Here is a 27,017-nt window from a genome sequence, read left to right on the forward strand (position 1 = left end):
CTATAGGAGCTTTGTTAGGGCTGAGCCAATGATGTACTTCCCAAGATACTCCTTGATTAACATATAAAATAAGCTAAGGGAAAAGACCAAAAAGTAGGTGATGTGGTAAGGGCCATTAACTTCCACCTTTGACCCACATCATCCATTTATTATTCGTACCAGCCAACAGCTCTCAAAGAGCAACATGAGTTGTGATCTGAACTTGTTGAAGGAACATTAATATTTAGACTTATAGACCCCTTAAATACAAGTGATCTTAACATGTAGACTTTGCCTAATGACCAGTAAGATTTGCCTTCTTGATTATTACTGCCTTGGAACTGTAAAAAACCATTTCCTTATGTTCCAGTTCCAACCTCAGTAATAACCTATTGTTGTATTTTGCTGTTTGATAGCAGTTATTATGCCCCCACTGTATATATAATATATATGCATGTGTATATGCATGTCCGTGTGATATATAACAATAGCTTCTGTAGCCAAACATTTTTAAAAAATAGGAAGCTCACTGTTACAAAAGGAGTAAGTTGTTATTTGATATTTAGGATTGTATACATACAGATATATTTTAGAGTTTATGCATCAAATAATAGTATATGTAAGTGTGTGTATGTATGTATATATGTATGTGTATACACTCACATATAAAATAGTATCCTTCATTTGGAACAGTATGCGTTCTACTTAGCAGAGTTTTGACATGACTGTTGTGATAAAACATTGATGTGGTTAAAATGAGTTGTTTATAGTCATTGAAATACAACATAGAAAGTGATATTTTTCCATTTGATGATAGCTTTTGTTTAATGTTTAAACATTGATACAGGAAAGATTTCACAAATGGAAAACACTGATGCATTTTTGAAGCTTCGAATTTTTAAAAAAGTTACTCATCTATTAAAAAAAACATGAATTTGCCTTAAAAGAGCTATTTTGGTCACCCATTCAAAATTCAAGAGTTTGAGCAGGATTTGTATAAGGTATAAATAATTCTGTATTTTTCTCCTTTGCTTAATTTCCTTTATTTTGAGACCAGATAACATCAACAGTTTTATTATAAACCTTAATTGTAATCTGTTATTTATGCATGCTAGCAGTTTTTGGTAGAAATTCCTTTTCTTTGTTAGTGTTTATTTTAAAGAGGTTGTCATTCAACCTAAAGGACTGCATGTGAATTCTTGAAATAATTTTCTCTTTAGCTTCATGAACATCATTGAGAAATATGTGTGCCTATATGTGTGTGTATCTGTGCTTTATAAATAATTAAGTATATTTCTGAGTTCCAAAACACCAACTAGAATCCTAAGCCAGGGAAAATGCATGTTCTCCACAGATATTTTCTCACAGTTGTCTCGGGAGTAGAGCAGGACAAGACAGGAACATTAGGGCTTTATGAGCTATTTGGCTCTACTCCAAGGACATCTTAACTTTGCAAATCTTGGCATGTTCTTCCAGCTGCCTTTTCTCTACCTCCTTTTTACCAAAGCATCTTCTCAGAATCCTATAGTTTCACAAAAAAGAATGTACTCTTTCTTTAATCTGAGCCCAAAATTTTAGAAGCCTAATTTATTTTTTTTAAAAAAGAAGCAAACAAACAAGAAAAACAACCCCCCCAAACTCTTTTGAATGAATGTAAAAAAAATGAAGTACCCCAAAATGAATTTTATTGTCAGGGAGAAAGATGGAGAAAGATTTTTCATTTTAGTATTTGCTATAATTTTCGTTTTTATATTTGCTATATTTTCATTTTAGTATTTGCTGTAAATAATGACAAAATTTGAGAAAGGTAAATTTCTACTACAATGTTCAGATGCATAAAACTGAGCAAATGAACCACGACTGTGATGCAAGTAGAGGAAAACTACCATTTGGCCACAGCATCCTGATCATTTATTTAACTTGTAAATTCACTGGCTATTTATAGAATGATAGAAAGGTTGCATGCCCTATTAGTATTTTGCTTTTGCTCTCCTTTTGTCCTGTGATAAATGAACTAAGTGTCTCCTGCTCCTCTTCTCTTTCTATGGTAATCTATCAGGCATTGGTAGTTAGAGCTTAAATCCAGTTGAACTTAGGATCTGAACTTTTTTTTATTGACTAAAAGTCCTGCAATGAAACTTGCTTTATGGAGGATGGGAAACACATTTCTTTTCTCTCAAGACTAAAGAGTTTGTGATAAAAAACAACCAGTTCTTTATTTATAGTTTATCTAAGTCTTTTGCTTTTCCTTTTTCATCCTATTTTAATTTTGACTATTTGGGGTCACTTTTTTTCTACTCAGTACCTCCACTACAGGGCAAAAAAATGAGAAATTATAAAGGACAATCATTTTTAGGTGATTTCTGAAATGGGGTAAACACCACATTACTCTTTCGGAAGTTTTCTGAGCTTCTTAGAATGAAAATACTCTATTACAATTGTCTTTTACTTTCTATTTCTATAGTCATCATTCTAGTTCATACCTTCAACACATTTTCCTTGAACTATTGCTTTCCCCCATCTCTATGTTTTTCTCTGTCTGAAGCCATCCTATACATTCAGATGAAATTTCTTGATACATTGCTCTGACCATTTCTTCCATTCAAAGATCATTCAGTAAAGGTTCCTTATTGTCTACTAAGTTAGTTCAGAACTTCTTATCCTGGCATTCAAGGGCTTTCTAAGTCTGGTTCCAATTCACCTCTTTAGATTCAGCTTCTCTTGATCTCCTTCACTTACCTGATACTTCAACTAACTGGTTTGCTTGCTACTTGCTGAATGTGTACTAATGATTTGTTTTGTGCATGTTTTTGCTTATTCTTATTCTTTTGTCTAGAATGTTCTCCTTCAATTTTATTGAAATTCTGCTCATTATTTAATGCCCAGTTGTAGCCTACCTCTTTTAAGCAACTTTCCCTCATCAACCTCTCCCCAATCAGAAATTATTTCTCTTTTCTGTTTCTCTCAAAATATTGCATACTTATGGCACTGAAACAAAAGTTTGTTTAAAAATAATATTCTTCTGGTGAATTTTTATAGCTTTGAATAATAAAAAACTCCATTTTCCAGAGAAATAAATTTAAGGGTCACTCCAAGAGACACATGATCAGTGTAAGTATTTTGCAATTCATTACCAACCAAGACTTTCTTATAAGAAACAGCTTTAGACTTATCATCAGAAAAGTATATGAAGAAAAAAGATAGTGGTTCTATCATGTGACAAGTGTAAGGGGGAAAGGGTTTTTTTATAAAAAGGTTGGCCTAGATTATTTAAAATTAGAGTTGCCAGGAATTTAGTTAATTCCAAAGAGATTTATTTATAATTTATTTACAATTATAGAAAAAGTGAAGTTAGAAAATCAGAGAGAGGATAGGGTAAAATATCTAGGTTAAGCACTAAGTATTTTGCTCCAACCCCTGGCTCAAAAACAGGCAGGGGAGTTTAGTCCTTAACCAGAGAGGCCTTAGCCCTTGTAGTCAAGGACCTGGGGATACAGAGAGCCTCTCTAAAGAGGATAGGTCTCTCCTGAGACTAGTCTCATCAGAAAATCCAGGAAAGGAGTCAGCTCTTTTCACTCAGTCCAAAGGAAGAGATTTAAGAACAGTCTCACTAAAGTACAGGTCTCGGGTCCAGCCAGCAGATTCTTCACTAGCCTCCAACTCAAACTCAACTCCAGAAGAAGTCACCATCTTTCTGAAGATCTCAGATGATTCTCCCACAAATCTCAGACAAATCTCCACAGGAAGTTGTAACTCCCTTTTAAAGACACTTTTCTTTTGCTTCACTTCCTGTGCCTTCCTTCAATTTTTACAGCTACTAATTATTGTTGAAGCTTTGCTTTAAGACTGCCCAAAAGGGCACTCAGTTTGATTCTGATTTGTCACCCATTATAGCACATGTGGGTCACTCCCCACTCAAGTGTAAATGAGGTGTTTACACTTTTGGTGATTAAATCTAAAAATGGGCAGGGGAATTAATTTCATTTTCACAATCAGGGGAGAGATTTAATTTAATCTTTACAATCTCCCCTGGTGATCATTGGGAGACTAGTCTCCCCAATTGGTCATTTAACATAATCATTTTGTATCCCTAATATTTTCTAACTACAGGTGTATACAATATTGTACCTTCTAAGAGGAAAACTACAATAGTTAGAGATGAGGGAAATAGAAGAGAGAGAGAAAGCAAAACCAGTGTTTTGCTAGGTGCATTGACAAAAGCCAATTAGGGGGAAGTCCCCTTTGGCATAAAAGTGTATATTCAAAATAAATGTCCAGCCCCATTCAGTTCAATCGATTGCACCCAAAAGTTCATTCTGGATCTTCTTGACGCAGTGTAGGTTTCTGCAGGCATGTTTCTCTGAACAGTTTATTCTCTGACTTCAAAGAGTTAGCAAGCTAACTTATAGATAACTAATAGAAAATCTGCATTTTCCACTGATTTCTCTAGTCCTTATATTAGCTGATACTAACATACTTTAAGGTTTGTAAAAGACTTATATACATATCTCAGTTGATGATCCCAATAACACAGGAAGGTACAGGCAAGACTGAGTGATTCAAAGGATCAGAAAGCCAGTGTCTAAGATAGGCTTTGAGCCAAGGTCCTTATGTCTCCAAGATCAGCCATTTATCTCCATGCTACATAGCCTTGAAATATCAACATAAGGAGAGGAAGGCTCCTAGTACATTGATTGGATTCCTTATGGAAGACTACTAGGAGAATGTGTGTAAGAATCATACAGGATAAGGGGACAATAAAGGGTTATTATCTGCATCATTGGAAGTAGAGCCCAAATCAAAGAGGTCACTAATCTGAAATGTTCTGAAATTGCCACATTTTATCTATAAATGATTTGGATATTTAGAATACTAGGGCAGATTGTTGGCGCAGTGGATAGAGTACTAGGTCTGGAGTCAAGAGGATCTGAGTTAAAATCTGACCTGATATACTTACCCTGGGCAAGTTACCCTGTTTGCCTCAGTTTCCTCATCTGTAAAATGGACTGGAGAAAGAAATGGCAAGCCACTCCAATATCTTTGCCAAGAAAACCTCATAAGGAGCCAGGAAGAATCAGACATGACTGAAATGACTAAGCTACTGAAATCAGAACAATAGACTATCCACTCAGTTTTATATCAGAATTAAAAAAAACATTTTTATTTCATTTTATTATTCTATATTTTTAAAACCAAAAATTTAAAGTGGTTTGAGCCTTACTTAGAAAACATTGTAGTATTTTAGGATTTGATGCATTTGACACATCATCTAAAATACTCATTTTCAGAAGACATTTTAGATAGGCATAATTTTGATATGAGATTTTTGCATTCGTTTATTATTAGTAATTTTACTTTTACCCTTGAACTTTTACTTTACCAACACATCAAACATGCCTGAGAGTATATTCTATATTCTCCAACCATAGTCTCTCACCTCTTCAAAGAAGGGAGGAAGTACATTTTTTTCAACCCATCTTCAGGCCTCAGCTTAGTCTTCCTGATTTCAATGAAATAAAACTGGTACATTCAAAGAGAAATGCATATATATTCATTGCTGGTAGAATTGCAAACTTGTAAATTTTGGACAGTGATCTGGCAGGAAGCAACAAAAATTATTAAAATAATGATATACTTTAATTAAAAATGGCCATTATTGGTGAATTTATCTTAAAGATGTTATTGAAAACAAAACAAAATATTCAAAGATAGCAGAACTATGTATAATTGCATTCTTTTAAAATATTTATTTCAGTTACATGTAGAAACATTTTCCCCTTGTTTACACCTGGTTTATTCTTTGATTTAATTGATTAACTTAATGCAGAGTCCAGGTAAGCTTCACTTGTACATAAATGAGGAAACTGAGTCCAGGAAAAAGAAGGCTTTCTTTTCACCCCCAAAGGACACATAGTGGCACTCAAGTTTAGAGTTTAGGTCTTTTGGCTCTCATTCAGTACTCTGCATAGTATGCTATTAGGTTAGACCAACCAGCAAAAATCTTTCCTGGGCTAGGAAAAGATGGATACTTAGATGTTGATGATGACATTGATGATGATGATGTTGTTGATGACAATGTTGATGATGATTTTGTTGATGACAATGATGTTGATGATGATGTTCTTATTAATGATGATGTAGATGTTGATGATGTTGATGACATTGAAGATATTGTTGTTGATGTAGCCAGATTCTGTCTTATCCTAACTGTGGTTCCATGATATCTGAATGGTTTCTTCTTAGCAGTTTGTAGTATCTTTTCCTTGGTCTGGTAGTTCTTGAATTTGACTATAACATTTCTGGGTGTCATTAATCAGGGATTAAATGCAGGAGGTGATCTGTAGATTCTTTCCATCTCCATTTTTCCCTCTTGTTCAAGAATGTTGGAGAAATTTTCTTGGATAATTTCCTGTAGAATTATGTCCTGGCTTTTGCTTTTGTCATGATTTTCCAGTAGTCCAATAAGTCTTAAATTGTCTCTTCTCGATCTATTTTCCTGGTCTGTAGTTTTATCAATGAGATGTTTCATATTTTCCTCAATTTTTTCATTCTTTTGATTTTGTTTCATATACTTTTGTTCATCAGGAAAGAAGGCCATTCAGATACAAATTTAGAACTAAAAGAAATCTTTTGGATCACAAATTTAGAGATTTAAACAACCACAGATGTCATGTTTTCCAACTCCCTCATTTTTCTGACAAAGAAGTGGAGTCCCAGAGAGATTAAGTGATGTATAGATCAGAGCTGGTATTCAAACTTAGATTTTCTGACTCCATTCAAGAAATTTTTTCCACTGCAACAAGTCCAATTTGGAGAATCTGGATATTAAATGATTAAGGTATTAAAATGATATGAAAATTCCTAGAGGAAAGGTATAATAACATGGAAATTACAATGAGCATGGAAGAGTTCTTATAGGAAATTGACTTGTTTATATTTAATCTTACTTTTTAGAAATAATAAAGTATATACTAAAGACTTTTTACCACCTATTTAAAATTTTAAAAACTTTTAAGGCACATAAATAACAAAAGATTATGTAATAACAGTAGGTATAAAAGGTATTTGTCATTGATTCTGGATCAGGAGGAATGTAAACATGTAGGCAGAATATTTGTTTGTGCTGGTAATAACTTTCTAATTTGTCTTTCTGCCTTAAGACTATTCTTACTCTAATCTATCAGTCCTAAGATTCCTTCCACATTCACACCCACTCTCATACTAAAAAAAATCTCCCCCAAACTCTGGAATCAAATATAAAATCCTCAGTTTTGTTTTGTTTTTAGAAACAATAAATTATTTTAGCTTTAGAAACAATGAATAATTAAAACTTTTTTTAGAAGCAATATATAATTTTAGAGACAATAAATAATTTCCACCCCTCCTTGGTTTAGTTTTAAGTCTGTGATAGACTGGTTCCTTTCTTTCTTTGCAATCTGCTTATACTTTATCTCCTTCATAATCCATGATCCAGCCACCCTGGTTTTCTTACTGTTCCTTGCATATAACTGTTTCCCAATTCATGCCTTTTTACTGACTTTCCCCTATGTATGAAATGCTTTCCCTCCTTGCTTCAATCTCTTGGTTTCCCTGGCTCCTTTAAAACTCAGCCCAACTGAATGCCAGTTTTGTCAAGAGGCTTTTTCTTTCTACTGCTACCCTCCCTCCACAAACATGAGATTCCCCTATTATATTGCCTTTCCTCTGAGATTACCTACTGCCTGTCACTTGCAGCAGAGTCTGAGGTAAGTGAACCATTAATTATTTCGTGTGGGAGGAATGTGAGACACAGCCTTAAGTGGTAGCCTTTGAAATAACCACCATGAAAGGGGAAGGACTCAGAAAATGAGCAATAGGGAGTATGAAGAAAAAGACTGAAATAAAAAAATCTCAATAGGAAGAAAAGTCACTTAAAGACTTCAAGTTTAAGAATATGGCCAATAGGAAAGATATTATCAACAGAAGGAAAGGTGTTCTCCAGTTGGGTTAAAGAGATGATGTAGCTACAAATTAATATTGCAGGATAAAGGAAACTGAATCAATACCTCTTATGGCAGGAATTCCAAGAGAAAGTACCACTACAACAGACTGCTACAAATTGTTTAAAAGATAAATTAGAATTGCAAAAGTAGAACTTATGGTCTACACAGCAGAAATATTTGGCAAAATAGAAAAACGTGGATCTATAATGATGAGCCCCAAAGAAACAAAGGAGAAAACAAATGATAAGAAATACAAATATATGGATGTAAAGGGCAATCTAGAAAAAAGAAAAGAAAAAAGCAATAATGTTAAAAGAAAGTACAGTCTCAATAGAGGTAAAATATACTGTTCTTGAAGAAAGGATATGTAGAGACAAAGAATTATAAGTCTTAGAAAAAAAAATCCAACAAGTCAAAAAACCTCAACACTATTATGTAAGATTAAATAAGAGAACTGTCCAGGACTTCTGAATACAGAAAACAAATGTCAATGTCAAATGTCAAAAGAATGATTTCCTCAAGGTAAAAAAAAGCCCATGTGACAAATTCCAAGACACATAGAGGTTATTTTCAGCAATTCCATTGACAACACATTTTGGAAGTTACTAGGAGAAAGACTTTTAAGTATAAAGAAAATTAGAATAACATAAGACCATTTTTCACCCACCAGAAACAGCAGTAGGGAATTAAATTATATGTACTGAAGATCAAAGGAATCTAAGATACAACCCATGGTGACATACCTTACAAATCTGAGCCTAACCATTAACAAAAATAATGACACTCAATGAAAAAGAGGCACTCGAAGAATTTCTACAATGAAAATCAGACCTGAACAAATTATTTGCTTTGCCAACACTCCAGACAGTAGAAATATAAGAAAAATAATAAAAAATAATCAAATATAGCACCTAATGAAGGCACAGATAATAATAAATTTATCCTCTCCCTCAAAAAGAGAGAGAAAAATGAATCATTGGACTGTCTGATATTTAATATTACAGCAAAAGTACCCAGGCATCATATTTCAAGAAAGCATAAAAGAAAACTACTTAGAACTTTAAGTGTCAAGAGAACAAAGCAAAAATAGAAAGAAACAATTAGCTACCTCTTAAAAGGAGCCCCCATATAAAAATGTACAGGAATACAATGGACAAAATCCAGAACTTTCAGGTAAGAAAAAATACCACAAGGCAGATTGAATTTTTATATCAGTGAGCCATAGTCAGAATCACACAAGAATATTAGCCTCTATTAGAAGGGAGCATAAAGCATAAAATATGGTTTCCAAAAGGCAAACGATAATAGGCTTACAGGCAAAAATGACAAACATCAAAGATGAGTATAATCGTACAGAATGAGGATTAATATTTAATGGAGGATAGGACTTTAACATTCCTCATGAAAGCCAGAACTACATAGAAATTCTGAAATACAAACACAGAAAGCAAATGATACATGTATATATATATATATGTACATATATATAGTGTATATATGTAAGATATCTGTGTGTATTTATGTGTAGAAAGAGAGAGAGCAGAGATGATGATGAAACAATGATGAACTGTTAACAACCTAATGTGGGAAGATGATATGTGTCCTTTTGAAAACCATATTAACATTAGGCTTTATAGATGGAATCACAGAAGAACTGGGAGTGGTTTTGCTAAATAAAAATATATAAATATATAAATTTATGCATTTTATATATCATATAATAAATATTACAATGATACGGTGAATGATTATTACATAGTGAACAAGAAACTTAAGGACATAAAAATATATAGGTTGTGTTTTTCTCACTGTTGACCAATGAACATAAGGAATTCAGAAGGAAAAAAAATGAATTTGCGAAGAACACAGCTAACTAAAAAGTTGGTTCTAAAAATAAGATTTGTATGAAAATCTATATGAATGATAGATTTCTGGCCATAAAAATGAATGATAATAATGTTTTTACTGAACATCTAGAAAATTTAGGTAAAAAGGTTTTAATTTAGAAAGGATGGAATAGGAAGACAACTGCTGGTACATGAGGTGTTCAAGGAAGGCAAGCATCCTCATGTGAGGGATTGTAGAATACTTTCCAAGGCTGCTTATCTACCTTTGTTGTCAACCTTTCCCTCAACTCTTACCTATGCCTCCAAGAAAGTGTACAAAGAGCAATGGGAACACTTCTAGTAAAACCTTCTCAGTAGACAGGCTAAACCAGGTTGAGGGTAACTGATAGGCCTCAAATCCCTTGGTGTGTTGGAGGAGGTTAACCCCAAGCATGTGAAGGCTATCCTAGATGGAATGGGTGGATGAGAACAATTTGTTCAGCCATGAAGTGGCTGAAGCAGGTGCTATGGAGCACTTATCTTTTGATTAGACATTGACACCAAGGTTATCCATTTCTTCTTGGGACATCGCCAGACATCCCAACTTTTGTCTTGCCACTGGACTATGATGATTCAGAGAGTGAGGCTGATGACTTGGTGCCACTCTGCCTCACCTAAATCTAATTCATATATAAATCAAGACATCACTACCTGATGTCATCAACTTTCTTTTAAACAAATAATAAACAACAACCGTAAGATTCCCATCAACTAAAATACCATGAAGAGCAGTCACAAGGATGGAAAAATAAGAGCATTTACAAAACCCAAAATTTCACCAAAGAGAAACTCTCAGAAAATTGACAATATTAAGACCCTTGGCCTCAAGTATCTATATAAAAATGCCTAGACAACTACTGGGAAATTAGAGATTCTAGTTACAAGGAGAAAAATTTGACTTCATATAGGTAACTGAGATTTTATTGGATGAAACATGTGATTGAGCTATGACTATAGATGGGTATACTTTGATTCCTAAGAAATAGGATAGATAAAACTGGAATAAGACTGCATACTGTGTTAAGATGGAATATTCATTTGAGGAAATCCTATCCTAGAATAAGAGTGGGAAAACATGAGAGAATGTGGGTGAAAGTCAATAGAGATAAAGAGAAGTGATTTTGTCATTGATTCATACCACAGAACTTTTGAGCATGAAGAGGAAAAAGAGGAGAAATTTGGAAAACAGGTCACAAACCTGGAATTGAGGCATTAAATTATAGTGATCAGGAATCCAGTTATCTAGACATCTGTTAGAGCTCTGCCCAAACAAAGCAGAAAAGTTCTTGGCTTGCCATAGTGACAATTTTATCTTTCAAATGATATGTATTTGGGTAAGTTATTTTCTAGATCTGAATTGCACTAACACAGAGCTCTGAGATCTTGGGCAAGTCACTTAACTTTGTTTGCCTTAGCTTCCTCTTCTGTAAAATGAAGTGGAGAAGGAAATGACAAACCACTCCAGTATCTTTGCCAAGAAAGTCCCAAATGTCGTAATGAAGAATTGAACATGACTAAAATGCCCAAACAACAACACATAGTAATGGGCTGCTGTGGTAGAAGTAATGGGAACATTTGATGGAAGTGATCACTCCCTCCAAGAGATCATTATTAAGAAGAAATCCAACAACATAGCTTTATTTGCACCCTAGATTTGGGGGAAGCAAATGTCAAATGGTCCACAGGAAAGTTACATAGGATCTCATGAACTAACATTCTTTCAGGGAAGTCAACCCAGTTCAAATGTAGATGGGAATAGAATTTTGAAGATACCACGAAGGATAATTCCACTGAAAAAGGAAAAGTGTCATTTGTATGAAGAAACTGTGAATGAATATGAAACTTACAACCAACTTAGATTTTGAACTTAGATTTTCAAAAGGAATGGACAGAATATGGAAGCAAGGACAGTTATAGGATGAGTGTATCATGATCCCATAAAGAAACTGTCAGGAAGGATGAAGCTCAAAATAAGATGAGGCTGGTGAGATAAAGGACTAAAAATGTTTTAAAATTATTTTTGGAGAAAAATGATAATCTGGACCCTTGTTTGGGGTGAATTGATGGGAGAAGGAAAGTAGAATTAATTAGCTCTGATTTTGCTTCCATTTCTCTGTCAAGAATGATGTTTGCACTGGAAATGACAAGCTGAAAATTACTAATAGGGTGTTCATACCCAATATAAGGAGATAGACTGTAAGAGATACTTCTTTCCCTTAAGGAATTCTAGTCTCTTGGCTCAGATGAGCTTCATCCTTGCTAATGAAATACCTGGCAGATGTAATTGCTGAGTTGCTGTTAGTGATATTTGAGTGATCATAGAAATGGGAAAGGTGCCCCAGGATTAGAGAAGGGAAAACAGTCTGATTTTCAATAAAGTGAAAATAGTCTATTCTTCAAACTATAGATGAGCTTGACTTTGGTTGCTGGCAAAATTCTAGAATGGGTCATTATGGGGATCATTGCTAAACATTTAAAAAGAGAAAAATTAATTATAGAGATCAGCTTGGATTAATTAAGAATAGGTCAAGCAAGACTAATCTTATTTCCTTTTTTTAACTGATTACTAAACTAGTATATGAGAAACATTTTGTGGACATACTTATTTAGATTTTAGCAATGCTTTTGATAATATATCTAATACTATCACCGTGGAAAAGAGATTGAAATATGGTCAAGATAATAATATAGTGGGATGGATTTAGAATTGATTGGATGGCTGGACTCAGAAAGTATTTTTTTAAGATTCAATGTCAACAGGGCTGGAAATGCATAGTAGTATATTCTAGGAATTGGTACCAGAGACTGACTGTGGTCATCTTCATGCCATTCTGTAATGAATGTCTCTCCTCCATCCTTTTTTTAAGTCCCTTTTTTGGGAATAGTAACCATATCAATAATACCATTCCTCCTGATATGTATGGATCAATTTTCCTATGATTTTATTCAACATTCCTGTGACTTCCCAAATCAAAACATCCCTCCCTGGAAAATACTTCCTTAAATGTGCTGTTTTTTGGTATTGGAATGTAAGTTCCTTGAGGAAGTCTGGTACTATCCTGTTTTTTATATTTTTATCCCAGCTCTCAGCTCAGTGCTTTACATATATTAAGAATTTAATAATTTTTTTCATTTATTCAATATGAAATTAAATAATGATAAATTGTTGTTATGAAAATCAATTTCACAATAACAAAAGAAAGAGGCACGAAGATGCAGAAGATTATCTGAAAAACATGAGTGTTTTAGTGGTCTGAAGGCTTGATATGAATGAGCAATGTGATATGATTGTTAACAAAGCTATGGTCATTTGGTCATCTTCATTAAGAGAAAGGGAGATTTAGCTGGAGATAGCTAGGTGGCTCAATGGAAAGCCAAATATGGAGATTGGAGGTCCTGGGTTCAAATGTGACCTCAGATACTTCCTAGTTGTGTGACCTTGGGCAAGTCATTTACTCCCATTGCCTTGCCCTTACTACCGTTTGGCCTTGGAACCAAAGGTTTCTGAGAGAGAGATAGATAGACAGACAAAAAAGACACACAGAGACAGAGACTTAGCTTACAGAAATAGGGAAAGTATATTTTGAAAGTGCTGTTTCCTTTTCACCTCATCTAAAGTATTGTGTTTTGGTATATCATTATTCAAAAAAGGACACCTATGAGCTGGAATTTGTGCAGAGGAGCACAATCAGAATTGTGAAAGGCTTTGAGTATATTGGAGGATTGGTTGATGGAACGGTACATGTTTTCCTGTAGAAGGAAAGACTCAATAGAAATAACTATTAAGTTTAAGTTTTTAAAGGTTTGTTTTGTGTAAGAAGGGTTGTTCTCTCTGGCCAGAAAGCAGAATCAGGAGTAATATATAGAAACTGCAAAGAGATAAATTTAGGCTTGATGCTAAGAAAATTTTCCCCAACAATTAAGGCTGAGCAAAAAGTGCAATGGCCTAAAGAGTTATTGAGTACCCCCTTGGAGATCTTCAGAGACTGAATAATTATTTGTCAGATATGTTACAACAGAGATTCATTAGTCCATGAAATATAGTAAATGATTGTTTAAGGCCTTGCTAACACTAAAATTGTATGACTTTGTAATTTTCTGAAATGGAAGGAAAATCTACAAAATTCCTATCTATTTTAATTAGTTAACCCTGTATTTCTCCCGAAAGAATTTTTGGTCTGGATGTTTATTCTTAACCTAATAAAGAAGGTTTTTTGCTTATTTTGGTCAAATGGTCTCATGATGAATTGTTGCATCTCATTGCAGAGATCTACTTAGAGCCTTTTGTTTTAAGAATGGTAATGATTGCCACAAAATGTGAGTGGCATAGAAATTTAAGTAAAATTTCTTTTCAAACTATAATCTTCTTTTCTAAAACAAGGGTTGTCCTAACTAATAAAAGTCATCTGACCATCCTAAATTCAAATTTTTTTGTTGTCTGACTTCAAAGCAGAGGCAAAAAAAAAAATCATGAAAATATCAAAGCTGTGTTTCATTTTTAACATTCCAAGGTGTTCTCAAATACCATGTTTTGTTTAAAAATCCCAATAATCTTTTGAGGTAGATGGGATAGGATCTACCACCATGAAAGAATTTTAAATCTAGATTTTAAAATATTTATTTTCTTATTTGAACTTTTAAAATGTTTTCTTCTTGAAGGGAATTAGATTATCTTTAGGGAGAGTTCCCTAAAATTTATTTTAAAATGAGTTGAAAAAATTGCAACTTGCTAGATTGCTTGCTAAAGGAAATGACTATTATTTTAAAATTGAAATGACTAAAAGCTTACTTAGCTAGAAAGCTGAGTTCTACTGCTTTTTTTTTCCTTTTAAGAGGGTAGGCAGTTACTTGTGTTAAAAAAAGACAGTAATTGAGTACCATACTCTTGGTGTGTACATGAGTGACTTACTAACTCTTTCACTATTTGTATCATGTGAATTAAAAGACCAGAAGAATAAGAGAAGTTGCTTTTTTACTGTTGGAAATTGACTCAGAGGAAGATTTAAAACTGTAATATACCTTACTGGACACCTAATTCATCTCACTCCATTTTGAAGCTATGAAAACTGAGGCCCTTTTAATGTAATGATGTACCTAAGGACATATTGTAAATGACATGCTCAGGACTTTGGTAGAAATCTCTTGTTTCAAACCCAGCTTTCTTTTGAACTTTACAGAACTTCCTCACTTTTTCCTCCATGGTGGTTTTTTTGTTGTGAATGGGAGAAAATCAGTCAATAACATTTATTAAATACCTGTTATGTTCCAGGCACTGGACATAGAAGACACTAAAAAACTAAGGACTGCTGCTTGATCAGGAAAGCCCTTGTCAGTTAGCATCTTACATTCACTTTGAACCTCTTTACTTCTCGCCACGTTACTCTCCCTAATAAATAAATCATCCTTCTCCCACCCTACAGCTCCTCTGGTTCCTCTCTTTCTTTTTTTGTATTGGTACCCTCAGGGCTTATTATTTCTATTCTTGGCACCTTGTAGGTGTTTCATAAAATGCTTACTGACTTTTTATTGTCTACTCATAGCACATTTCCTAACTACAATTCATAAAGAGATTACAAACATTAACATTGCCTTTATACATGAATAAGAAAGGTTAGTTGACTTAATTTGCATCATATAAATGATTCACTGATAAACATTCATAAACAGTTTATATATTTCATTGCCAGAATCATAAAAATATAACTATGATTCAGGTATTTTTACAATCATAATGTTTGCCCTCTGAGTAGAATATTATCATTGAGTCATAAAATAAACCATATATATGTAAAAATGCATGTATGTATAATAATGTGGCTAGTAATAAATCTGTTCTATGATTACATAAGTTAAGTTATTGAATAATGAAAATAACAGACTACTACTATTCAGGTGGAAAAAATTAGGGTTGAATTAGTGTTGGAATATATGACTGATCTTATTGGGTCAGACAAAAAAATCCCAATTCTGATTACTCTTGACTTGTTAGATAATATTCATGGGTAAAATAAATTTGAAATTGATATAGAAGCTATGTATCTATTTTAGAGAAGGGAAGTAGAATAAATAAGAAATAAAGGAAGGAAAATAAATAAAGGAATAGAGCTGTGCAGGCGAAGTTAATTATTCTTTAAGTGAAGGGACTTGAAAACAGATTGGGGACTCCTGCTACAGCTTATTTTTGTATGAGCTATTTCCCTAATGAGGTGAGTGGCGGAAGGACTGATCGGCAATAACTTTGAATGTCTGTGTTTTGTTTCTCTTCCTGTGTGAATCATAAGAGCAAGAATTGGAACTTGTGCCCTAAATTGAGAGCAGACCTCCTTATATTTATATGTGGAGTCATATTACATGCTCTTTTACTGCCTAGGAGCATTTTAAACTAACATTTTAATTTTCATGCTCCTGCAACATTTCCAGGAACACCAACAAACTGACACTTGGGATTCACACAAATTACTTTGTGGTTCAATGGCTTCTAAATTCTGAACTTATTAGCCTTCTTCCATTTTTTTTTGTTCTCCATAAGGAGAATTTTTCTAGCATATGCTATTCTTTTTCTGGTCTACTGAGAAGTGGAATATGATTACCTCTGTATTTCTTTCCAGACTACTGTACTTTTTGTAGGACAGATTATAGTACATCTCACTTTTGGATAAACTGTTCCAACACATAGTCATCTTCTACAAATTCTTCTGCTACACTCCATTTCTTAAATATTGTTAATGAAATGCCTAATGTTTTCCTATAGTCTAAATTTTTTTCAGTTTAGTTATTTCTTTTTATATGTATAATTTATATTTGTGTGGGTATTCAAAAGAAGATATTTCCCAACAACTTAATATAATGTATGGAATATAAGAAAGAAAACAATTCTTTTCACTGGATACATAGGTAGGTCCTGAAATCCTAAGACAATTAGGTTGGTATAAGCACTCCACAGGCATTTTTAAAAAATGAAGAGGAGAAAGGTCATGTCTAGTGAGTACACCTCAATAGTTTTAGGTAATGAAGTAATTCCAGCAAAAAATAACTTCCAGTATTCTAGAGTTAGCTCTCAGTGGTGAAACACTTCTAAAAGAACCTAATAGTTAAAAATTGGAGGTCAGTTTATATGTAACAGAAAAGGAAGTGCAGGGATTTGAAAGAAAGAAAGAAAATATTGAAGGGAGGCTATGTTTCTGTGAAAGAAGTCAGGTTTAAATAAATAAAAAAAAGACAAGTGCATTGTTATTACTTCTGGAAACTGGAACTTTAAATGGTTATTGACATACACTTTTTAAACTCTTTTCTCTTGTCTTCACTTGATGGCTTTATGAGATTCAGTTTCATTCTATGTCTCACCTCCCATTAATAGTCAAACTCCCAGAAAATGATCACTACACTTCTTGGCTCCATTTTCTTACCTCCCACTCACATCTTTAACTCTTTGCCAGTTACTCAATAAACATTTATTAATTACTTATTACTATGTAATAGACAGTTTATTAAGAACTGGTGATACAAAGGATGCAAAGAAAAAGTGAAAGAAAATTCTTGCTCTCAAGAAGCTCTCAGCCTAAATGGGAGAGACAACATGAAAACTTTTTATAAACTATCTATCTATCTATCTATCTATCTATCTATCTATCTATCTATCTATCTATCTATTTGTCTGTCTGTCTGTCTATATGTATATGCATGCTTGTATATGTCCAATAGCGATATGTCATAGCTATAAGATATACATATATATGATAAATTAGATATAATTTAGACTTAAGTCACTATTGAAGTTGTACTTAGAAGCATTTGGTGGTTCTTATGAGATCAGAAGGGCAGTGTCAAGCTTTAGCAATGGGAAAAAAATTAAAGAATGTTCAGCAAAGACTCTGATCATTAACACTACTAATGTGATATCATTGGAGAGCCAGACTGGGGAAAGAAATGCAGTGGTGTCAGCAGAAGCCATCAGTGAGGCCTGAATCAGAACAAAATGGAATTGGGAAAATTTTAACAAAATAAAAGTAAAACCCAACATAAATAATGTTGATTTGTGGTTTTCCAGGTATCCACTTAGGTTTGAATTTGACATATTTAATGCAAATTGTCATTTAAAACCCCTTTCTATCTGCCTATAACTATATTTTCAAACTTATTGTATGTACCTTCCCTTTACATGGTTTTTAGGTTTCTCAGTCACCTTCCTGCTGTGCCTCATAACACGATATTCCATCTGACATTGCTAGAATATACTTACTCCCTCCTCAGGTTCCCTTTTGGAATTCTGAAAGCTCAGCTACATGCTGCTTCCTCCATGAAGACTTTTCTGTTATCCTTAACTGTGAGAACCCTTGCTAGCCCTTGCCCTGTCTTGATTTTAGATATACTTATGTATGTATGGATTATTTCCCTCTATAGATTTTAAGTTCCTTAAGGGCAGGGATCATTCCATTTGTTCTAGTATTTCTAGCACCTACCATGGCTTCTAAAGCACAGAAGGCACCTAAATGTGTATTGGTTGATTTATTGATCATCAGTCAGGCAGAAGGTATATCTAGGTTTTATGTCTGCTGATTTTGTACTGATTTCTACTAGAAAGCGAAAGAAGGAATTCCTAAAGGTATCAGAATCATTCAAGATTCTTTTGACTGTATTCAGACAAGTATGTAGTTGATTTGAATTATCTGGATAATTATCAAAACCTTTCACTTTGCTTTGTTAGAGAAGAAATCTTTTCATACTTTCCAATGAAATGATAGTCTTTGGGCAATTTTTATGGTGATCAAGATTATCATAAATATTTTTGAATGTCCCATTCTGTAGTCTACCTTTTCAGAGCTTTTCTTTGCTATTTGAAGTTATTAATTTTAGTCCTCAAATAGCAATGATTCTTTTTTATTTGCTGTGTTTACTAAATACTATTCTGCAGTGACAATAATAAGGAGTTCTGTGGATTTCCTTGATAATTCATTACTTTCCCCTATTAATAATGTGTATTTTTAATTATAAAGAATATATTTTTCTGGATGCCTTTTGTTTTCATACCATATTCATTTCCAACAAAGGTTTTAAAAGATAGAGGAAAAAATAAGTGCCAGCAAAACTATTTAGCACATCTGTTGTGTCTCCTGGATATTACGTATCCCATATCCGTAATCCCATAACTTTATATCAAATAGACATAGGTAGATTTTCTCAACTGCTCTCTGAGGATAAGCTTGGTCATCAGAGTCATATAAGATTTGATTTTTTTCATTCCCCCCCTTTTTATTCACATCATGATTGTGTATAACTTTTTCTGTTGTACTTTTTTCACTTTGTATAAACCTTCTCAAGCTTTTCTTTTTTTGGTGGCTTTAAATTTTTTTTTATTTTATTTGGCCAGTTTCAAACATTATTCCATGGTTACAAAAATCATATTCTAATTCCCCCTCCCCTCTCCCCACCCCTTCCATAGCTGACACACAATTCCACTGGGTATTATTACATAATGTCCTTGATCAGAACCTATTTCCATGCTGTTGATGTTTGCACTAGGATGTTCATTTAGAGTCTTCATCCCCAACCATATCCCCTTGACCCATGTATTCAAGCAGTTGTTTTTCTTCAGTGTTTCTACTCCCACAGTTTTTCCTCTGAATGTGGATAGTGTTCTTTCTCATAGATCCCTCCGGGTTGTTCACGATCACTGCATTGCCACTAATGGAGAAGTTCATTACATTCGATTGTACCACAGTATATCTCAGGCTTTTCTTGATTAATATTTTATACAATTTTTCTATTTATTTCTATTTATTGTTATGATGATAACATTCTATTATTCTCATGGGGTTTTCAGAAATCTCATTTTATTTAGCTTTTCCTCAATTAGTATAGTATAGGTTTTATTTCCATCTTTTTGCTACCAAAAATGTGCTGAAGGAATTGTTTTGGTGCAGATGGGGCCTTTCCTTGTGTCTTTGATCCCCTTGGAGGTAAATGCCTCACAGTGGGACTTCAAGGTCAAAGGGTATGGACATTTAATACTCTAAAAAATTCTCTCCAAATTCACAGTAAGGAAGACAATGCAGTGCTTTCATGCTCCTTTTTTGTAGCATGCTTTAAAATAATTTATGTGTATTCCTATTTTCTTGTAGCTTGCAAACTTCCCAAGACTTTGTGAAGAAACAGAAAGGATTGTTGCAAACCACATTCGTGAAAGAGAAGGAAAGACAAAGGATCAGGTGAGAATTGTTTTAAGTCAATGGATTGTGAATTAATGAATGAAGCAAACAGGATTCTTTAGGAGTTCTAGGAAATTATTTCCACATTTTATCATTTAAAATGTTTTATATTTTTTAGAGAATCACCATGAGTTGGTATATCAAATATTTTTGAATTAGAGCATATTTGTTAGTCCTATAATTGCTAATATATTCAAATGAGAAGAGAGTGTCCTTTTTTGTGAGGTCAATGAGGGAAAATAATTAACCAGAGATCACATAAATTCTTAAAAAATCTAACCTAATATTGGCTTCATCTTTTTAGGGAGAACTACAAAATATATAGCTAGATGGCACAGTGGATAGAGTGCCAGGCCTAAAGTCATAAAGACTCATCTTCCTGAGTTCATATCTGGCTTCAGACACTTAATAACTGTATGAACCTGGGCAAGTCATTTAGTCCCATTTGCTTCAGTTTCCTCATGTGGAGAAGGAAATGACTAACCACTCTAAAATCTTTGCCAAGAAAACTCCAAATGGTGTTACAAAGAGTTAGACATAACTGAGAAAACAATTAATACAATTTAATAACAACATTAAATATAATGTTTATTTAATTATCAAATTAACAGAAGAAAACAACAAACTTATTTCTTTAGAATCAATATTGAATTATATACTTTAATTCTATCTTATGGCTATGGCCATGGTATAGTGGAAAGAGGATTCGGGAGGCAGGGGACCTCAAACCTGTTACTAACAAGCTATCTGAGTTTGGGCAAGTCATAATCTCTTCTTTACGTCTCATTTCCTTATCTGTAAAATGAGGGAATTGCAATAAAGTGTCTCTAAGTTCTCATCTAGTTCTAAAAGTCTACTTACTGTATCTTCTAGTGTCCAAGTATCCTGATTTCAAGGTGAAGATAGAAAGAGAAGTGAGAAAAGAGGCCAGGAGGGCAAAAAGGATTAAAAAATTGAGAGGAAAAGATAAAGACGGAAAGGAGATGAGGATAATAATATATCACAGATCTGTCTATCTAATCTCACTGTAATATAGATTACAAAGTGCTTTATGGTTTCCATAATCAACTTTGTAAGGCAGGTAATACTGAGTATTATGACTGTTTTATAGATAAGGGAACTGAGACAAGGAAAGGTTCAGTGATTTGATAGTTAATAAGGAAGTATCAGAGTAATACAGTTGGGAAGTATGGAAGCTGGAACTTAAGTAAGGATAAATACTTCAAGAGCATTGCTTCCTCCACTCTGTTGTTCTGACTCTCTTTTCATAAAGTGCAGAGAATTTAAGGTTCTAACCTTTTCCAGTAACATTATCATTTATCCTTGCCCTTTGAAATTTAAATTATCATTAACTTATTTTCACTCTTAACAATTCCTCCTTTAATGTTTTTTTAAAGCCTTGCATCACCTCCTTGAGATGAAGAATTATTCTCTGAAAGGTGGTTGATGTTAATTGGGACAATATTAGCCTACTTGGCTTGATGAACTTAATTCAAATGTCTACCTAGATGTAGGGAATCCTAGGATTTTTCAGACTTGAAACATTAATCTGTGACAAGTATAACTTTTCTACTTTTTTCCTACCCTTTGGTTCATGTTAATGTTTGTGAACACCTGAAATATTCATGACAGGAGTTCAAGAATCAGGAGAACATTTAAGTGTTATGTTTCTTCTAGTGATGCCACTTCAGTACATGAGTACACAAATTACAGATCCTTTATGTACCTAGATAAGAGTCACAAGATACTTTTCTCTCTCAACGCATGCTGCTTCTTACCATTCCTCCAACTTGCTGTGGGTACCTCTTCCCATGTCTCGGGATTCTCTCCATGAGAAGAGCTCTGACTTAGAATGCCTTGGAGACAAACCTCCTCCCTCCTTAAAAACAATTGATAACCCGGCATCCCTCTCATTTCTTCCTGAGTGTGCTGTCTGCTCCTAATTGAATCTCAACTTAGGACCATTCTGGATCTCTGTGAACCACAGTCCAGATCTCAAGTGTGGTTTGAAGTTTTAGGCTTATTGGTATGCAGATGTATAAACACATACTCATTTATGTTTGTAGATTATGTATTTGTCCATATGGATCTCTGTCATGGTTATGCGTGTGCTCACATGGTGTATATAGATGATCACAGGGGCATAAGTGGTGAAAGGTAACTCCCAGGGATGTGAACATGCTTGGTGCAACTGATATCTGTTGATTGATATGGAACTAAGCGAGACCCCAGCTGAGATCCCCATCCCGTGTGTGTGTGTGTGTGTGTGTGTGTGTGTGTGTGTGTGTGTGTGTGCGCGCGCGCGCCCTTTTATGTGGGATGTGCATGGATCTGCACACATATACACAGGGATTTATATATACATACATGTATACCAATTGGCTCATGAATTTCAACTGTGCTCTTGCTCAGTTCCTCGTTATACTTGCTATGCCCAATAATGTTCAACTCAGGAGGTACCCTTAAGCACTTTTGCCCTTGTGATCTGTGGCAAGATTCATAAACAAAATTGCTTTATACTTGGAGACACAGGGAATGGCAAGGGGAGGAAGGCATTTAATGGTCTCAGGTAGGTTTTTCAGGTACTTCTCTTATCCACTGATGTTTATTTAGTGACCTGCTTTATATGAAGTTGTGAAGGAAGTAGGTTTAAAGTAACTGAGAAAATAGCAATCTGTTTGCTAGGTTATCTTTTGGAGATAAAGTCCCAGGAAACCATTTCATCCATCATCCTGGTAGTAGATTTTTCTCCTGGAAGTGTTTTTCAACACATGTGTCTTTGCAAATTATCACCACTTGTTTTTTTTTTAATTATCATTTTTTATAATTATTTATTACCATTTTTGTTTTTCTCATTAAAAGAGTTTAGTTTAGATTTTTAGTTTAGAAGACACTTATAATGCTTATGCTAGAAATTATAATGCTATTATCTTTATTCTTGCCAAATTGTCTTGGGCAACTTTTATCCTTTCAAAAATATGTGTGAAGAGGCCTTCCTCACATTTACTTTATACTAAGTTGACACCAGTGGAGTGTGCAAGCTCTCCTTTGAATATCAAGAAAATCCTATTTTGGTTTTGAGATGGCTTAATGAAATGAGAGAAAGGAAAGTGAGTTTCACAAAAAAAAAATTAAAATGGTATAGTGATTCCTCTAATGGTTAGGAATTTGTACTAAGGGATTTTAAAGTCTAGTACTGACTTTTAAAGCTACGGAGCATTTTAAAAATTGACTTTCATGAAGGAATATGTTCAAAAATTCTTCTATTTTTCTTTGACTTTTAGGTATTGTTGCTGATTGACATTCAGGTATCCTATATTAACACCAACCATGAAGACTTCATTGGCTTTGCAAAGTACGTGAATCAATATGATTTTGTTTTTTAGGGATGTGTGTGTGTGTGTGTGTGTGTGTGTGTGTGTGTAGGAAAAAAGAATTCCTTATATTTTTACATTAACCTCATCAAAACGTTTTGATATATTCAATCATGCATTCTCTTAAGTGGAAAACGTGAATGGTTAAAACAAATCCTCATCCTGACATCTCTTTAAAAATTATTTATAGCTTTAGTTTTTACATTTCTGGAATTTCCCAATATCTCTTCTTTCCAAAGAGCAGGTTTTATAGCAAAGAAAGTAAACAAGTTCAACAAATTTAATGGGTGAATCAGCTAATGCTACCATTAAATACAATGTTCCACACCCATGGAATCCTTCACTACTTTGAAAAGGAGTGGAAGGCATATTCTCACGTCTCTCCTTTCCTCATTAGAATTTCATTGTATTCAGATTTGATTTTCATAACCGCCATTCATTCCATTTATATTATTGTCCTCATACATATTGTTTTTCTTGTTATGCCTAATTTACTTTGCATCAGTTAATGTTTTTTTCATGCTTCTCTAAACTAAAATATTCATTATTTTTACAGTGTAATAATATTTTATTATAAAATTTGTTTTGCTGTTCTCATGGATTTTTGCCTTCTTTCCATTTCTTTGCTCTGAATGTGCTGCTGTGAATATTTTGGTGTATGTAGCTCTGACTTTTTAATCTTGAAGTTCTTTGACTTAGTGTTTCTTGGTCAAAGGTTATAGGTATTTTAGTCACTTTCTTAGCATAATTCCAAATTGTTTTCCAGAATGGTTGACCAATTTACAACTCCACCAACAAACATACAGCCTCCTTAGTACAATCTTTCCAACAATGGTTATTTTTATCTTTGACAATTTCTTAAGTGAGTTGAAAATAGAATTGTTTCAATGTACATTTCTCTTTTTATTTGTGATTTGGAAAGCTCTTTTATATGGTGATTATAGTTTGTAGTTCTTTTTGGAACTATTTATCTTTTTTTTATTTCTTATTTATTAGGATATGACTTTTGCTCCTATATATTAGTTCCTTATACATTTTGGATACCATATTCTTGACAGAAATATTATATTCTTGGATTATTTCCCTAATTGAACACTTTCTTATGTGAAGTATATTGATTTTTTTATGCAAAAGCTTTTTATTTTCATGTAATTGAAATAATTTTTTTTGTTTTACAAATGTCTCTATCTTTAGTTCAAAACAAATTCTCTTCTTATAGCTATGAAACTTTTTGCTGTGGTTCTCGTCTAATTTTTAAAAATTGTTATATTTAATTTCATATCTGAGTTTATTTAATTTCTGGCTAACTCTTTTCTAGTTTTTCTCACTAATTCTTGTCAAAATGGGAGTTCTTCAAGAAATATATATGTATATATTTATATCCTCAGGGTTATTAAACACTCTTATTGGGGTCAATAGTTTTTGATTCTTCCCTATTCAAAGTAATCTCAGTTAATCTAATTTTTAAATTTTAACTAGTTTTGAATAATGTTGAGGACTACTATTTTAATCATAATGTCATCTGGAACTTCTATTCCACTATTATTCTTCCTTTCTTCATTTTTCTTGAATTTACAGAGCATTTAAAAATATATTTGTTACTTTGTCTAGTTCTTTAAAATATCCCCTTGATAGTCATTGGGATAATACTGAATTTTAAAATTAATTTAGTTAGTCTCATTTTAATAATAGTAGTTCGTCTCAGGCATAAGTACTAACCAACCGTCTGACTATTTAATTCATTATTTAGGGAGTATTTTGGATTTCCATCTATTCAGGTCCTGAGTGTGTCTTTGCTGATTGATTCCCAGATATTTTGTGCATTGTGAAATTATTTTGAAAAGGCTTTTCCCTTCTATTGTTCACTCTTAGATTTTATTGTTGTTAAATAGAAATACTATTTTTTGCAGGTTTATTTTACATCCTTCTATTTGGGTGAAGCCTGATTATTAATGAATTTGTTATGAAGCATGTTACCTAACACCTGATAGATGATAAAATCAACGTGCAGAAAGGGATATACGTTTTTGGGCATGTCCATTGTGTTGATTCATTTTGTTTGACTGTTCTTATTTGTTAAACCTTTTTTCCTTGTACTTGGTTTTTAGTTGTGGGGGAGAGGTAAAGAATTTTTAAGGAAAATGGATGCAATAGCAATGCAAAGAAAAGGGTTATTAATGCTTTAAAAATAAACAGAAGAGAAGAAAAGAAAGTTTAGAAGGAAGCAGAGTATAGTAAAAAAAAGAAATTTTTAAAAATCCTCCTGAACCAGGTATCCTCTAGTTTCTCAGTTGCCAGCTAAATACCATGGGACTTGGTCAAATATATAATTCCTCAGAACTGACTCCTCACTAGCTATAGCTATTGGCAAATTCTGTCAGGTATTTCATTAGATAGACTTCTGGTAACTCTTCCAGTTTCTTTTTAAATTCCATAGACCATAGAGGCAATAAATCAGCAGTGGTATGCATTCACAGCCACATGGTGACATTCACACACATGGCAAGAGAAAGAGTACTTGAAGCAGATTCTCCATATTCTCAAGGAACTCTCAACCTAATAGAAGCAACATAAAAACAACTGTAGATAAACAAGATATAGGATAAAATGGAGATTATTGACTAGAGGATTGATATGGTCCAGCTCTTTTAATTCACAGCCATGTTTAATAGGACCCTGAGAAAGTGTTTTGTTGTAATGATAACAAACAGCCCACTTAAGCCAGAGAAACTCAAAGTTTCTCAGATTTACTTTCTGGAAAATGAAGATAATCCCAGTCAGCTTTTCACTCAGTAGGTTTCTGCTTTATCCATTATGCTCTCAATCAGTCCAGACTCCTTTTGGAGCAAAGCAGATGGATACTTTTAGATTGATATTTTTTTCATTTTGAAAAGTATCCATGCTTTAAAAGATTTTTTAGCATACAAGAATGTTGTATTTGGTGAAAGGTTCTTTCTTCATCCATTAATGTATTGATGTGTTTTTGCATGCTTTTGTTTCTAAATATTGAACCCATCTTTGTAACCTTGTTTTTGAATACAAATTAATCATAAATAATCACAAATAATATTTTGCATGCATTTTTGACAGGGTTTAAAATGTTTTAAAATAGGCATTTATTAACATTATTGCTCTTTTGTATTCTTTCTTTACTTATTCCCTCTCTTGTTTAGGTAGTAGAACTATATTTGTCATACAAAATTACTACAGAATCATAGATTTAGAGATGAAAGGGACTTCAAAGGGAATGTAGTACCACCTTCTCATTTTATAAAAGGTGAAATTGAGATCCAGGGAAGTTAAGTTAATTGAATAAGGTCATGAAAATAGAAAACATAGGAATAGAGTTTGAATACAGTACTTCTGACACCAGTTACTATACTACATTGCTCCTCCCAGAAATTTTGGCATGTTTTTAATCACAGTTATTAATCATTTCTTTGATTTATTCTTTAACTCACTTATTATTAAGGATGCCATTATTAAATTTTCACTCAGGACTATCTTTTTTATGTTATTTTTATATTATTATTTATATTAAGCCATATATATGGGAAATGTTTAGCATTTCTGCTTTTTCATATTCATTTA

At 33.3% G+C, this 27,017-nt stretch overlaps 1 protein-coding gene across 9 annotated transcripts in view; it reads left to right on the top strand.

Annotated features, from left to right (window-relative positions):
- DNM3 (dynamin 3) overlaps positions 1-27,017 on the top strand; it is a 647,411-nt gene that overhangs the window by 225,461 nt on the left and 394,933 nt on the right. For all 9 annotated transcript variants that reach the window (XM_056815556.1, XM_056815550.1, XM_007480786.3 and 6 more), the window contains exons 11-12: positions 19,966-20,052; positions 23,337-23,407. In XM_056815556.1, coding sequence (XP_056671534.1) covers positions 19,966-20,052; positions 23,337-23,407 — 158 coding nt within the window. The remainder of the gene's footprint in view (positions 1-19,965; positions 20,053-23,336; positions 23,408-27,017) is intronic.

The sequence above is a fragment of the Monodelphis domestica genome, chromosome 2 (genome assembly GCF_027887165.1).
Source record: "Monodelphis domestica isolate mMonDom1 chromosome 2, mMonDom1.pri, whole genome shotgun sequence".
NCBI lineage: Eukaryota > Metazoa > Chordata > Mammalia > Didelphimorphia > Didelphidae > Monodelphis > Monodelphis domestica.